Source organism: Oncorhynchus keta, unplaced genomic scaffold (assembly GCF_023373465.1).
Source record: "Oncorhynchus keta strain PuntledgeMale-10-30-2019 unplaced genomic scaffold, Oket_V2 Un_contig_383_pilon_pilon, whole genome shotgun sequence".
Taxonomy (NCBI): Eukaryota; Metazoa; Chordata; class Actinopteri; order Salmoniformes; family Salmonidae; genus Oncorhynchus; species Oncorhynchus keta.
The window spans coordinates 20,888-36,743 of record NW_026287457.1 but is presented as its reverse complement, the minus strand read 5'-3'; the positions used below and the strand labels follow the sequence as shown (position 1 = coordinate 36,743).

Below are 15,856 nucleotides of genomic sequence, written 5' to 3'. Positions count from 1 at the left end.
ACATTAATGTTAACTAATATAAAGCCTCTGGTCAACAGCAGTGTACAGGGAACAGAGGGTGACGCTGTACCTTCTCCCTCCAACAGATCCCACCCATGTGATTGGTCTGTATCCAGACCTGCTCCCCGCTGACTACCGTAAACAGCTGCACTACCCCAACCCCCTGCCCAGTCTGTCTGGAGCAGAACTGGAGAAGGCTCACCTGGCGCTCATAGACTACCTGACACAGGTGGGGGGGGGGGGGTGTAAACCAGCGTGTATTACTACCTGACACAGGTGGGTGGGGGGTGTAAACCAGCGTGTATTACTACCTGACACAGGTGGGTGGGGGTTGTAAACCAGTGTGTATTACTACCTGACACAGGTGGGTGGGGGGTTGTAAACCAGCGTGTATACTACCTGACACAGGTTGGTGGGGGGTTGTAAACCAGTGTGTATTACTACCTGACACAGGTGGGTGGGGGGTTGTAAACCAGCGTGTTACTACCTGACACAGGTTGGTGGGGGGTTGTAAACCAGTGTGTATTACTACCTGACACAGGTGGGTGGGGGGGGTTGTAAACCAGTGTGTATTACTACCTGACACAGGTGGGTGGCGGGGGGGTGGGTTGTAAACCAGTGTGTATTACTACCTGACACAGGTTGGTGGGGGGTTGTAAACCAGCGTGTATATGTTGTCCCTGTTAGATGTTGTCCCTGTTAGATGATGTGTGTTGTCCCTGTTAGATGTTGTCCCTGTTAGATGTTGTCCCTGTTAGATGTTGTCCCTGTTAGATGTTGTCCCTGTTAGATGTTGTCCCTGTTAGATGATGTCCCTGTTAGATGTTGTCCCTGTTAGATGATGTCCCTGTTAGATGTTGTCCCTGTTAGATGATGTCCCTGTTAGATGATGTGTGTTGTCCCTGTTAGATGATGTCCCTGTTAGATGATGTCCCTGTTAGATGATGTCCCTGTTAGATGATGTCCCTGTTAGATGTTGTCCCTGTTAGATGATGTCCCTGTTAGATGTTGTCCCTGTTAGATGTTGTCCCTGTTAGATGTTGTCCCTGTTAGATGATGTCCCTGTTAGATGATGTCCCTGTTAGATGATGTGTGTTGTCCCTGTTAGATGTTGTCCCTGTTAGATGATGTCCCTGTTAGATGATGTGTGTTGTCCCTGTTAGATGATGTCCCTGTTAGATGTTGTCCCTGTTAGATGATGTGTGTTGTCCCTGTTAGATGTTGTCCCTGTTAGATGATGTGTGTTGTCCCTGTTAGATAATGTGTGTTGTCCCTGTTAGATGATGTGTGTTGTCCCTGTTAGATGTTGTCCCTGTTAGATAATGTGTATTGTCCCTGTTAGATGTTGTCCCTGTTAGATGATGTCCCTGTTAGATGATGTCCCTGTTAGATGATGTGTATTGTCCCTGTTAGATGTTGTCCCTGTTAGATGTTGTCCCTGTTAGATGTTGTCCCTGTTAGATGTTGTCCCTGTTAGATGTTGTCCCTGTTAGATGTTGTCCCTGTTAGATGTTGTGTGTTGTCCCTGTTAGATGATGTGTGTTGTCCCTGTTAGATGATGTCCCTGTTAGATGATGTGTGTTGTCCCTGTTAGATGTTGTCCCTGTTAGATGATGTGTGTTGTCCCTGTTAGATGATGTCCCTGTTAGATGATGTGTATTGTCCCTGTTAGATGATGTGTATTGTCCCTGTTAGATGATGTCCCTGTTAGATGATGTCCCTGTTAGATGTTGTCCCTGTTAGATGTTGTCCCTGTTAGATGATGTCCCTGTTAGATGATGTCCCTGTTAGATGATGTCCCTGTTAGATGTTGTCCCTGTTAGATGATGTCCCTGTTAGATGATGTCCCTGTTAGATGATGTCCCTGTTAGATGTTGTCCCTGTTAGATGATGTCCCTGTTAGATGATGTCCCTGTTAGATGATGTCCCTGTTAGATGATGTCCCTGTTAGATGTTGTCCCTGTTAGATGATGTCCCTGTTAGATGATGTCCCTGTTAGATGATGTGTTTGTCCCTGTTAGATGATGTCCCTGTTAGATGTTGTCCCTGTTAGATGATGTCCCTGTTAGATGTTGTCCCTGTTAGATGTTGTCCCTGTTAGATGATGTCCCTGTTAGATGATGTCCCTGTTAGATGATGTCCCTGTTAGATGATGTGTGTGTTGTCCCTGTTAGATGATGTCCCTGTTAGATGATGTCCCTGTTAGATGTTGTCCCTGTTAGATGATGTGTATTGTCCCTGTTAGATGTTGTCCCTGTTAGATGATGTCCCTGTTAGATGATGTCCCTGTTAGATGATGTCCCTGTTAGATGATGTGTGTTGTCCCTGTTAGATGTTGTCCCTGTTAGATGATGTCCCTGTTAGATGATGTCCCTGTTAGATGATGTCCCTGTTAGATGATGTCCCTGTTAGATGTTGTCCCTGTTAGATGATGTCCCTGTTAGATGATGTCCCTGTTAGATGATGTCCCTGTTAGATGATGTCCCTGTTAGATGATGTGTGTTGTCCCTGTTAGATGTTGTCCCTGTTAGATGATGTGTCCCTGTTAGATGTTGTCCCTGTTAGATGTTGTCCCTGTTAGATGTTGTGTGTTGTCCCTGTTAGATGTTGTCCCTGTTAGATGATGTGTGTTGTCCCTGTTAGATGATGTCCCTGTTAGATGATGTCCCTGTTAGATGTTGTCCCTGTTAGATGTTGTCCCTGTTAGATGTTGTCCCTGTTAGATGATGTCCCTGTTAGATGTTGTCCCTGTTAGATGATGTCCCTGTTAGATGTTGTCCCTGTTAGATGTTGTCCCTGTTAGATGATGTGTGTTGTCCCTGTTAGATGATGTGTGTTGTCCCTGTTAGATGATGTCCCTGTTAGATGATGTCCCTGTTAGATGATGTCCCTGTTAGATGATGTGTGTTGTCCCTGTTAGATGATGTCCCTGTTAGATGATGTGTGTTGTCCCTGTTAGATGATGTCCCTGTTAGATGTTGTCCCTGTTAGATGTTGTCCCTGTTAGATGTTGTCCCTGTTAGATGTTGTGTGTTGTCCCTGTTAGATGATGTCCCTGTTAGATGATGTTGTCCCTGTTAGATGATGTCCCTGTTAGATGTTGTCCCTGTTAGATGTTGTCCCTGTTAGATGATGTCCCTGTTAGATGTTGTCCCTGTTAGATGTTGTCCCTGTTAGATGTTGTCCCTGTTAGATGTTGTCCCTGTTAGATGATGTGTGTTGTCCCTGTTAGATGATGTCCCTGTTAGATGATGTCCCTGTTAGATGATGTCCCTGTTAGATGATGTCCCTGTTAGATGTTGTCCCTGTTAGATGATGTCCCTGTTAGATGTTGTCCCTGTTAGATGATGTCCCTGTTAGATGATGTCCCTGTTAGATGATGTCCCTGTTAGATGATGTCCCTGTTAGATGATGTCCCTGTTAGATGATGTCCCTGTTAGATGATGTCCCTGTTAGATGTTGTCCCTGTTAGATGTTGTCCCTGTTAGATGTTGTCCCTGTTAGATGTTGTCCCTGTTAGATGTTGTGTGTTGTCCCTGTTAGATGATGTCCCTGTTAGATGATGTCCCTGTTAGATGTTGTCCCTGTTAGATGATGTCCCTGTTAGATGATGTCCCTGTTAGATGATGTCCCTGTTAGATGATGTGTGTTGTCCCTGTTAGATGATGTCCCTGTTAGATGATGTCCCTGTTAGATGATGTGTGTTGTCCCTGTTAGATGTTGTCCCTGTTAGATGTTGTGTGTTGTCCCTGTTAGATGTTGTCCCTGTTAGATGATGTGTGTTGTCCCTGTTAGATGATGTCCCTGTTAGATGATGTCCCTGTTAGATGTTGTCCCTGTTAGATGATGTCCCTGTTAGATGTTGTCCCTGTTAGATGATGTCCCTGTTAGATGATGTGTATTGTCCCTGTTAGATGATGTGTGTGTCCCTGTTAGATGATGTGTGTTGTCCCTGTTAGATGATGTCCCTGTTAGATGATGTGTGTTGTCCCTGTTAGATGATGTCCCTGTTAGATGATGTCCCTGTTAGATGATGTCCCTGTTAGATGATGTCCCTGTTAGATGATGTCCCTGTTAGATGATGTCCCTGTTAGATGATGTCCCTGTTAGATGTTGTCCCTGTTAGATGTTGTGTGTTGTCCCTGTTAGATGATGTGTGTTGTCCCTGTTAGATGATGTGTGTTGTCCCTGTTAGATGATGTCCCTGTTAGATGATGTCCCTGTTAGATGATGTCCCTGTTAGATGTTGTCCCTGTTAGATGTTGTCCCTGTTAGATGTTGTCCCTGTTAGATGATGTCCCTGTTAGATGATGTCCCTGTTAGATGTTGTCCCTGTTAGATGTTGTCCCTGTTAGATGACGTCCCTGTTAGATGATGTCCCTGTTAGATGATGTGTGTTGTCCCTGTTAGATGATGTGTGTTGTCCCTGTTAGATGATGTGTGTTGTCCCTGTTAGATGTTGTCCCTGTTAGATGATGTGTCTTGTCCCTGTTAGATGATGTCCCTGTTAGATGTTGTCCCTGTTAGATGTTGTGTGTTGTCCCTGTTAGATGATGTCCCTGTTAGATGTTGTCCCTGTTAGATGATGTCCCTGTTAGATGATGTCCCTGTTAGATGATGTGTGTTGTCCCTGTTAGATGATGTCCCTGTTAGATGATGTCCCTGTTAGATGATGTCCCTGTTAGATGATGTGTGTTGTCCCTGTTAGATGTTGTCCCTGTTAGATGATGTGTGTTGTCCCTGTTAGATGATGTCCCTGTTAGATGATGTGTATTGTCCCTGTTAGATGATGTCCCTGTTAGATGATGTCCCTGTTAGATGTTGTCCCTGTTAGATGATGTCCCTGTTAGATGATGTCCCTGTTAGATGATGTCCCTGTTAGATGTTGTCCCTGTTAGATGTTGTCCCTGTTAGATGATGTGTGTTGTCCCTGTTAGATGATGTGTGTTGTCCCTGTTAGATGATGTCCCTGTTAGATGATGTGTATTGTCCCTGTTAGATGATGTGTCTTGTCCCTGTTAGATGATGTCCCTGTTAGATGATGTCCCTGTTAGATGTTGTCCCTGTTAGATGTTGTCCCTGTTAGATGTTGTGTGTTGTCCCTGTTAGATGATGTCCCTGTTAGATGATGTGTGTTGTCCCTGTTAGATGTTGTCCCTGTTAGATGTTGTCCCTGTTAGATGTTGTCCCTGTTAGATGATGTCCCTGTTAGATGATGTCCCTGTTAGATGATGTCCCTGTTAGATGATGTGTATTGTCCCTGTTAGATGATGTGTGTTGTCCCTGTTAGATGATGTGTATTGTCCCTGTTAGATGATGTGTATTGTCCCTGTTAGATGATGTGTATTGTCCCTGTTAGATGATGTCCCTGTTAGATGATGTGTATTGTCCCTGTTAGATGATGTGTGTTGTCCCTGTTAGATGATGTGTATTGTCCCTGTTAGATGTTGTCCCTGTTAGATGATGTCCCTGTTAGATGATGTCCCTGTTAGATGTTGTCCCTGTTAGATGTTGTCCCTGTTAGATGTTGTCCCTGTTAGATGTTGTCACTGTTAGATGATGTGTGTTGTCCCTGTTAGATGATGTCCCTGTTAGATGATGTCCCTGTTAGATGATGTCCCTGTTAGATGATGTCCCTGTTAGATGTTGTCCCTGTTAGATGTTGTCCCTGTTAGATGATGTGTGTTGTCCCTGTTAGATGATGTCCCTGTTAGATGTTGTCCCTGTTAGATGTTGTCCCTGTTAGATGTTGTCCCTGTTAGATGATGTGTGTTGTCCCTGTTAGATGATGTCCCTGTTAGATGATGTTGTCCCTGTTAGATGTTGTCCCTGTTAGATGTTGTCCCTGTTAGATGTTGTCCCTGTTAGATGTTGTCCCTGTTAGATGTTGTCCCTGTTAGATGTTGTCCCTGTTAGATGTTGTCCCTGTTAGATGTTGTCCCTGTTAGATGTTGTCCCTGTTAGATGTTGTCCCTGTTAGATGTTGTCCCTGTTAGATGTTGTCCCTGTTAGATGTTGTCCCTGTTAGATGTTGTCCCTGTTAGATGTTGTCCCTGTTAGATGTTGTCCCTGTTAGATGTTGTCCCTGTTAGATGATGTCCCTGTTAGATGATGTCCCTGTTAGATGTTGTCCCTGTTAGATGTTGTCCCTGTTAGATGTTGTCCCTGTTAGATGTTGTCCCTGTTAGATGATGTCCCTGTTAGATGATGTCCCTGTTAGATGATGTCCCTGTTAGATGATGTGTGTTGTCCCAGTTAGATGATGTCCCTGTTAGATGTTGTCCCTGTTAGATGTTGTCCCTGTTAGATGATGTCCCTGTTAGATGATGTCCCTGTTAGATGATGTGTGTTGTCCCTGTTCGATGATGTGTTGTCCCTGTTAGATGATGTGTGTTGTCCCTGTTAGATGATGTCCCTGTTAGATGTTGTCCCTGTTAGATGATGTCCCTGTTAGATGATGTCCCTGTTAGATGTTGTCCCTGTTAGATGTTGTCCCTGTTAGATGTTGTCCCTGTTAGATGTTGTCCCTGTTAGATGTTGTCCCTGTTAGATGTTGTCCCTGTTAGATGATGTGTGTTGTCCCTGTTAGATGATGTGTGCTGTCCCTGTTAGATGATGTCCCTGTTAGATGATGTCCCTGTTAGATGTTGTCCCTGTTAGATGTTGTCCCTGTTAGATGATGTCCCTGTTAGATGATGTCCCTGTTAGATGTTGTGTGTTGTCCCTGTTAGATGATGTCCCTGTTAGATGATGTGTGTTGTCCCTGTTAGATGATGTCCCTGTTAGATGATGTCCCTGTTAGATGTTGTCCCTGTTAGATGATGTCCCTGTTAGATGATGTCCCTGTTAGATGATGTCCCTGTTAGATGATGTGTATTGTCCCTGTTAGATGATGTCCCTGTTAGATGTTGTCCCTGTTAGATGATGTGTATTGTCCCTGTTAGATGATGTCCCTGTTAGATGATGTGTATTGTCCCTGTTAGATGATGTGTGTTGTCCCTGTTAGATGATGTGTATTGTCCCTGTTAGATGATGTGTATTGTCCCTGTTAGATGTTGTCCCTGTTAGATGATGTGTATTGTCCCTGTTAGATGATGTCCCTGTTAGATGTTGTCCCTGTTAGATGATGTGTGTTGTCCCTGTTAGATGATGTCCCTGTTAGATGTTGTCCCTGTTAGATGATGTCCCTGTTAGATGTTGTCCCTGTTAGATGATGTCCCTGTTAGATGATGTCCCTGTTAGATGTTGTCCCTGTTAGATGTTGTCCCTGTTAGATGTTGTCCCTGTTAGATGTTGTCCCTGTTAGATGATGTCCCTGTTAGATGTTGTCCCTGTTAGATGATGTCCCTGTTAGATGATGTCCCTGTTAGATGATGTCCCTGTTAGATGTTGTCCCTGTTAGATGTTGTCCCTGTTAGATGATGTCCCTGTTAGATGATGTCCCTGTTAGATGATGTCCCTGTTAGATGATGTCCCTGTTAGATGTTGTCCCTGTTAGATGTTGTGTTGTCCCTGTTAGATGTTGTCCCTGTTAGATGATGTGTTAGATGTGTCCCTGTTAGATGTTGTCCCTGTTAGATGATGTCCCTGTTAGATGTTGTCCCTGTTAGATGTTGTCCCTGTTAGATGTTGTCCCTGTTAGATGTTGTCCCTGTTAGATGTTGTCCCTGTTAGATGATGTGTGTTGTCCCTGTTAGATGATGTCCCTGTTAGATGTGTCCCTGTTAGATGTTGTCCCTGTTAGATGATGTGATGTTGTCCCTGTTAGATGTTGTCCCTGTTAGATGATGTCCCTGTTAGATGTTGTCCCTGTTAGATGTTGTCCCTGTTAGATGATGTGTGTTGTCCCTGTTAGATGATGTGTATTGTCCCTGTTAGATGATGTCCCTGTTAGATGTTGTCCCTGTTAGATGATGTCCCTGTTAGATGTTGTCCCTGTTAGATGTTGTCCCTGTTAGATGTTGTCCCTGTTAGATGATGTGTGTTGTCCCTGTTAGATGATGTGTGTTGTCCCTGTTAGATGATGTCCCTGTTAGATGATGTCCCTGTTAGATGATGTCCCTGTTAGATGATGTCCCTGTTAGATGATGTCCCTGTTAGATGATGTCCCTGTTAGATGTTGTCCCTGTTAGATGATGTCCCTGTTAGATGATGTCCCTGTTAGATGTTGTCCCTGTTAGATGTTGTCCCTGTTAGATGATGTCCCTGTTAGATGATGTCCCTGTTAGATGTTGTCCCTGTTAGATGTTGTCCCTGTTAGATGTTGTCCCTGTTAGATGTTGTCCCTGTTAGATGTTGTCCCTGTTAGATGATGTCCCTGTTAGATGATGTTAGATGTTGTCCTGTTAGATGATGTCCCTGTTAGATGTTGTCCCTGTTAGATGTTGTCCCTGTTAGATGATGTGTGTGTTGTCCCTGTTAGATGATGTCCCTGTGTGATGTCCCTGTTAGATGATGTGTATTGTCCCTGTTAGATGATGTCCCTGTTAGATGATGTCCCTGTTAGATGTTGTCCCTGTTAGATGATGTGTCCCTGTTAGATGTTGTCCCTGTTAGATGTTGTCCCTGTTAGATGATGTCCCTGTTAGATGATGTCCCTGTTAGATGATGTCCCTGTTAGATGATGTGTGTTGTCCCTGTTAGATGATGTCCCTGTTAGATGATGTGTTTGTCCCTGTTAGATGTTGTCCCTGTTAGATGATGTCCCTGTTAGATGATGTCCCTGTTAGATGATGTCCCTGTTAGATGATGTGTGTTGTCCCTGTTAGATGATGTGTGTGTTAGTGTCCCTGTTAGATGTTGTCCCTGTTAGATGTTGTCCCTGTTAGATGTTGTCCCTGTTAGATGTTGTCCCTGTTAGATGATGTGTGTTGTCCCTGTTAGATGATGTCCCTGTTATGATGTGTGTTGTCCCTGTTAGATGATGTCCCTGTTAGATGATGTCCCTGTTAGATGATGTGTGTTGTCCCTGTTAGATGATGTCCCTGTTAGATGATGTCCCTGTTAGATGATTGTCCCTGTTAGATGATGTGTATTGTCCCTGTTAGATGATGTGTGTTGTCCCTGTTAGATGTTGTCCCTGTTAGATGATGTCCCTGTTAGATGATGTGTGTTGTCCCTGTTAGATGTTGTCCCTGTTAGATGATGTCCCTGTTAGATGATGTGTGTTGTCCCTGTTAGATGATGTCCCTGTTAGATGATGTGTATTGTCCCTGTTAGATGATTGTCCCTGTTAGATGATGTCCCTGTTGTCCCTGTTAGATGATGTCCCTGTTAGATGATGTCCCTGTTAGATGATGTCCCTGTTAGATGATGTCCCTGTTAGATGATGTGTGTGTGTCCCTGTTAGATGATGTCCCTGTTAGATGATGTGTGTTGTCCCTGTTAGATGATGTCCCTGTTAGATGATGTCCCTGTGTGTGTCCCTGTTAGATGATGTCCCTGTTAGATGTTGTCCCTGTTAGATGATGTCCCTGTGTTGTCCCTGTTAAATGTTGTCCCTGTTAGATGTTGTCCCTGTTAGATGATGTCCCTTCCCTTAGATGATGTCCCTGTTAGATGGATGTCCTTCCCTGTGGACTATCCTTCCTAGTGGATTTGACCTAGTGGACTATCCTTCCCTAGTGGACTATCCTTCCCTAGTGGACTATCCTTCCCTAGTGGACTATCCTTCCCTAGTGGACTATCCTTCCCTAGTGGACTATCCTTCCCTAGTGGACTATCCTTCCCTAGTGGACTATCCTTCCCTAGTGGACTATCCTTCCCTAGTGGACTATCCTTCCCTAGTGGACTATCCTTCCCTAGTGGACTATCCTTCCCTAGTGGACTATCCTTCCCTAGTGGACTATCCTTCCCCTAGTGGACTATCCTTCCCTAGTGGACTATCCTTCCCTAGTGGACTATCCTTCCCTAGTGGACTATCCTTCCCTAGGGACTATCCTTCCCCTGGGGGACTATCCTTCCCTAGTGGACTATCCTTCCCTAGTGGACTATCCTTCCCTAGGGGACTATCCTTCCTAGTGGACTATCCTTCCCTAGTGGACTATCCTTCCTAGTGGACTATCCTTCCCTAGTGGACTATCCTTCCCTAGTGGACTATCCTTCCCTAGTGGACTATCCTTCCCTAGTGGACTATCCTTCCCTAGTGGACTATCCTTCCCTAGGGGACTATCCTTCCCTAGTAGACTATCCTTCCCTAGTGGACTATCCTTCCCTATCCTTCCCTAGTGGACTATCCTTCCCTAGTGGACTATCCTTCCCTAGTGGACTATCCTTCCCTAGTGGACTATCCTTCCCTAGTGGACTATCCTTCCCTAGTGGACTATCCTTCCCGGCCTAGTGGACTATCCTTCCCTAGTGGACTATCCTTCCCTAGGAGACTATCCTTCCCGGCCTGGGGGACTATCCTTCCCTAGTGGACTATCCTTCCCGGCCTGGGGGACTATCCTTCCCTAGTGGACTATCCTTCCCGGCCTGGGGGACTATCCCGGCTCCATAAATACAATGAAATGTGTGTGTTCCAGAAACGCAGCCACCTGGTGAAGCAGCTGAACGACTCCGAGCCGTCCACCCCGTCTCCCCTCATGGAAGGGACTCCCACCATCAAGAGCAGGAAGAAACTCCTGCAGATCATCGACACCACGCTGCTCAAATGCTACCTGCATGTACGTATGGATACCTCGGACGTACTCCCCCATTCCATTGTAATGGTACCTGCATGTACGTATGGATACTTCAGACGTACTCCCCCATTCCATTGTAATGCTACCTGCATGTACGTATGGATAATTCCATGGTAACGGAACTTTGCTTTATACCAAATTTAAAAACCATTGATTTTCAAAGTTTAATAAATGACTTTTTAACAATTTGCCCTGGTGTCCCCTGTGTTAATCTAGTGTCTCTCTCCAGACCAACGTGTCCCCTGTGTTAATCTAGTGTCTCTCTCTTCTCTCCAGACCAACGTGTCCCCTGTGTTAATCTAGTGTCTCTCTCCTCTCTCCAGACCAACGTGTCCCCTTTGTTAATCTAGTGTCTCTCTCCAGACCAACATGTCCCCTGTGTTAATGTAGTGTCTCTCCAGACCAACGTGTCCCTGTGTTAATCTAGTGTCTCCTCTCTCCAGACCAACATGTCCCCTGTGTTAAGCTAGTGTCTCCCTCCTCTCTCCAGACCAACGTGTCCCCTGTGTTAATCTGGTGTCTCTCTCCTCTCTCCAGACCAACATGTCCCCTGTGTTAATCTCGTGTCTCTCTCCTCCCTACAGACCAACGTGTCCCCTGTGTTAATCTAGTGTCTCCCTCCAGACCAACGTGTCCCCTGTGTTAATCTAGTGTCTCTCTCCTCTCTCCAGACCAACATGTCCCCTGTGTTAATCTAGTGTCTCTCTCCTCTCTCCAGACCAACGTGTCCCCTGTGTTAATCTAGTGTCTCTCTCCAGACCAACGTGTCCCCTGTGTTAATCTAGTGTCTCTCTCCTCTCTCCAGACCAACATGTCCCCTGTGTTAATCTAGTATCTCCTCTCTCCAGACCAACATGTCCCCTGTGTTAATCTAGTGTCTCTCTCCAGACCAACATTTCCCCTGTGTTAATATAGTGTCTCTCCAGACCAACGTGTCCCCTGTGTTAATCTAGTGTCTCCTCTCTCCAGACCAACGTGTCCCCTGTGTTAATCTAGTGTCTCTCTCCAGACCAACGTGTCCCCTGTGTTAATCTAGTGTCTCTCTCCTCCTCCAGACCAACGTGTCCCCTGTGTTAATCTAGTGTCTCTCTCCAGACCAACGTGTCCCCTGTGTTAATCTAGTGTCTCTCTCCTCTCTCCAGACCAACATGTCCCCTGTGTTAATCTAGTGTCTCTCTCCAGACCAACGTGTCCCCTGTGTTAATCTAGTGTCTCTCTCCAGACCAACATGTCCCCTGTGTTAATCTAGTGTCTCCCTCCAGACCAACGTGTCCCCTGTGTTAATCTAGTGTCTCTCTCCTCTCTCCAGACCAACATGTCCCCTGTGTTAATCTAGTGTCTCTCTCCTCTCTCCAGACCAACGTGTCCCCTGTGTTAATCTAGTGTCTCTCTCCTCTCTCCAGACCAACGTGTCCCCTGTGTTAATCTAGTGTCTCTCTCCTCTCTCCAGACCAACGTGTCCCCTGTGTTAATCTAGTGTCTCTCTCCTCTCTCCAGACCAACGTGTCCCCTGTGTTAATCTAGTGTCTCTCTCCAGACCAACGTGTCCCCTGTGTTAATCTAGTGTCTCTCTCCTCTCTCCAGACCAACGTGTCCCCTGTGTCAATCTAGACCAACTAGTGTCTCTCTCTCTCTACAGACCAACGTGTCCCCTGTGTTAATCTAGTGTCTCTGTCCTCTCTCCAGACCAACGTGGCCCCTGTGTCAATCTAGTGTCTCCTCCAGACCAACATGTCCCCTGTGTTAATCTAGTGTCTCTCTCCTCTCTCCAGACCAACGTGTCCCCTGTGTTAATCTAGTGTCTCTGTCCTCTCTCCAGACCAACGTGGCCCCTGTGTCAATCTAGTGTCTCCTCCAGACCAACATGTCCCCTGTGTTAATCTAGTGTCTCTCCTCTCTCCAGAGTAACGTGTCCCCTGTGTTAATCTGGTGTCTCTCTCCAGACCAACGTGTCCCCTGTGTTAATCTGGTGTCTCTCTCCTCTCTCCAGACCAACGTGTCCCCTGTGTTAATCTGGTGTCTCTCTCCTCTCTCCAGACCAACGTGGCCCTGGTGTCCCCTCTGTTGCGTCTGGATAATAACCACTGTCACATCGAGGAGAGTGAGTACATCCTGAAGAAGGCCCACAAGTACAGCGAGCTCATCATCCTCTATGAGAAGAAGGGCCTGCATCAGAAAGGTAATGAGCACCATCACACCTCCTCCTCCATGCTTCAAAGGTAATGAGCACCATCACACCTCCTCCTCCATACTTCAAAGGAAATGAGCACTAAGACACCTCCTCCTCCATGCTTCAAAGGTAATAAGCACTAGCACACCTCCTCCTCCATGCTTCAAAGGTAATGAGCACTAACACACCTCCTCCTCCGTGCTTCAAAGGTAATGAGACTTGTCGCTCTGGTATCCTTTACACAGGCAGCTCAAATCCGATCTTTTTTTTTTCACTAATTGTTCTTTTGACCAATCAGATCAGCTCCCTTGACAATAATTGTGCTTCATGTGTAAATGCAGCGTATCGACGCTAGACATCAGTCACAGAGTACTGGGTATGTGGAGCAATAACACTACACTACATATTAGTCATTTAGTAAACACTCTTATCCAGAGTTAGAATTGGTGCATTCAACTTGCATAGGTAAAACAACCACATACCAACACCATCATTGTGGCTAAAACCTTCCGAAATAGCTGCGACCTACAAAGTCTGTGCTAGTGAGAGTAGAAGACGGTGTTACAGAGAGAGCATCTGTTGTTCTGAGCATGCAGGAGGACCAGAGAGAGAGGGGATCTGTTCTGAGCGTGCAGGAGGACCAGAGAGAGAGATCTGCTGTTCTGAGCATGCAGGAGGACCAGAGAGATAGGATCTGTTCTGAGCATGCAGGAGGACCAGAGAGAGGGGATTTGTTGTTCTGAGCATGCAGGAGGACCAGAGAGAGGGGGATTTGTTGTTCTGAGCATGCAGGAGGACCAGAGAGAGAGAGGATTTGTTGTTCTGAGCATGCAGGAGGACCAGAGAGAGAGAGCATCTGTTGTTCTGAGCATGCAGGAGGACCAGAGAGATAGGATCTGTTCTGAGCGTGCAGGAGGACCAGAGAGAGAGAGGATCTGCTGTTCTGAGCATGCAGGAGGACCAGAGAGATAGGATCTGTTCTGAGCGTGCAGGAGGACCAGAGAGAGGGAGGATCTGTTGTTCTGAGCATGCAGGAGGACCAGAGAGAGAGAGAGGATTTGTTGTTCTGAGCATGCAGGAGGTCCAGAGAGATATGATCTGTTCTGAGCGTGCAGGAGGACCAGAGAGAGAGAGGATCTGTTGTTCTGAGCATGCAGGAGGACCAGAGAGAGAGGATCTGCTGTTCTGAGCATGCAGGAGGACCAGAGAGAGATATGATCTGTTGTTCTGAGCGTGCAGGAGGACCAGAGAGAGAGCATCTGTTGTTCTGAGCATGCAGGAGGACCAGAGAGAGAGCATCTGTTGTTCTGAGCATGCAGGAGGACCAGAGAGATAGGATCTGTTCTGAGCGTGCAGGAGGACCAGAGAGAGAGAGGATCTGTTGTTCTGAGCATGCAGGAGGACCAGAGAGAGAGAGCATCTGTTGTTCTGAGCGTGCAGGAGGACCAGAGAGATATGATCTGTTGTTCTGAGCATGCAGGAGGACCAGAGAGAGAGAGCATCTGTTGTTCTGAGTGTGCAGGAGGACCAGAGAGAGAGCATATGTTGTTCTGAGCGTGCAGGAGGACCAGAGAGATATGATCTGTTGTTCTGAGCATGCAGGAGGACCAGAGAGATATGATCTGTTGTTCTGAGCGTGCAGGAGGACCAGAGAGAGGGAGGATCTGTTGTTCTGAGCGTGCAGGAGGACCAGAGAGGGGAGGATCTGTTGTTCTGAGCATGCAGGATCCCTCTGAGCTCTGCTCTCTCTGTGGTGTGTCCTGTCTGAGTGACGGATCCCTCCCAGAGCTCTGCTCTCTCTGTGGTGTGTCCTGTCTGAATGAAGGATCCCTCCCAGAGCTCTGCTCTCTGTGGTGTGTCCTGTCTGAGTGAAGGATCCCTCCCAGAGCTCTGCTCTCTCTGTGGTGTGTCCTGTCTGAGTGACGGATCCCTCCCAGAGCTCTGCTCTCTGTGGTGTGTCCTGTCTGAATGAATAAACTCGGGAGTCCCCATGGTTTGCCTCCCAGGACTGGAGGCTGGCCCACACTGTGGTTGGACAGTCATCCTCATACCTCTTAGATCATAGCTGTCTTCATGCTATTAGTGCTGGTTTTGGGCCAGGCCAGTGTGTGTTTTTAATTAGTCTGCCACAAGCTGTTGTAGTGATGTAATGCTGCTGAGGTTTTTGTGTGTTTCTCTCTCTCTCTCTCTCTCTCTCTCTCTCTCTCTCTCTCTCTCTCTCTCTCTCTCTCTCTCTCTCTCTCTCTCTCTCTCTCTGTCTCTCTCTCTTTCTCTGTCTCAATTCAAAGGTGTAGATACTACTGTCGGTCTGTCATATATATATATATACTGGAGGTCGACCGATTATGATTTTCCAACGCCGATATCGATTATTGTAGGACCCAAAGAAGCCCATACCGATTAATAGACCAATTTAATTTTTTTATTATTATTATTATTATAAATTTAAAAAATGTATTTGTAATAAAGATAATTACAACAATACTGAATGAACACTTATTTTAACTTAATATAATACATCAATAAAAACCTATTTAGCCTCAAATAAATAATGAAACATGTTCAATTTGGTTTAAATAATGCAAGTGCCATAACGTTTCAGTTCCTTGCTCAGAACATGAGAACATATGAAAGCTGGTGGCACTCTTTTAACATGAGACTTCAATATTCCCAGGTAAGAGGTTTTAGGTTGTAGTTAATATAGTATTTACAGGACTAGTGTAACAGTATAGCTTCCGTCCCTCTCCTCGCCCCTACCTGGGCTCGAACCAGGAACACATCGACAACAGCCACCCCATTCGCGTAACATGCAGGCTCCGCGTGGAGTGCAATGAGAAGGCAGGTGGTTAAGGAAGAAGGAAGGAGCGTTGGACTAGTTAACTAAGGTTGCCAGATTAGATCCCCAGAGCTGACAAGGTGAACATCTGTCGTTCTGTCCCTGAACAGGCAGTTAACCCACTGTTCCCCTGAACAAGGCAGTTAACCCACTGTTCCCCTGAACAAG

The 15,856-nt window shown here is 46.0% G+C and overlaps 1 protein-coding gene across 1 annotated transcript in view; it reads left to right on the top strand.

The window, feature by feature from the left end:
* LOC118362007 (vam6/Vps39-like protein) overlaps positions 1 to 15,856 on the top strand; it is a 76,671-nt gene that overhangs the window by 47,760 nt on the left and 13,055 nt on the right. The window contains exons 12-14 of the mRNA XM_052508659.1: positions 87 to 229; positions 10,524 to 10,664; positions 12,720 to 12,861. Coding sequence (XP_052364619.1) covers positions 87 to 229; positions 10,524 to 10,664; positions 12,720 to 12,861 — 426 coding nt within the window. The remainder of the gene's footprint in view (positions 1 to 86; positions 230 to 10,523; positions 10,665 to 12,719; positions 12,862 to 15,856) is intronic.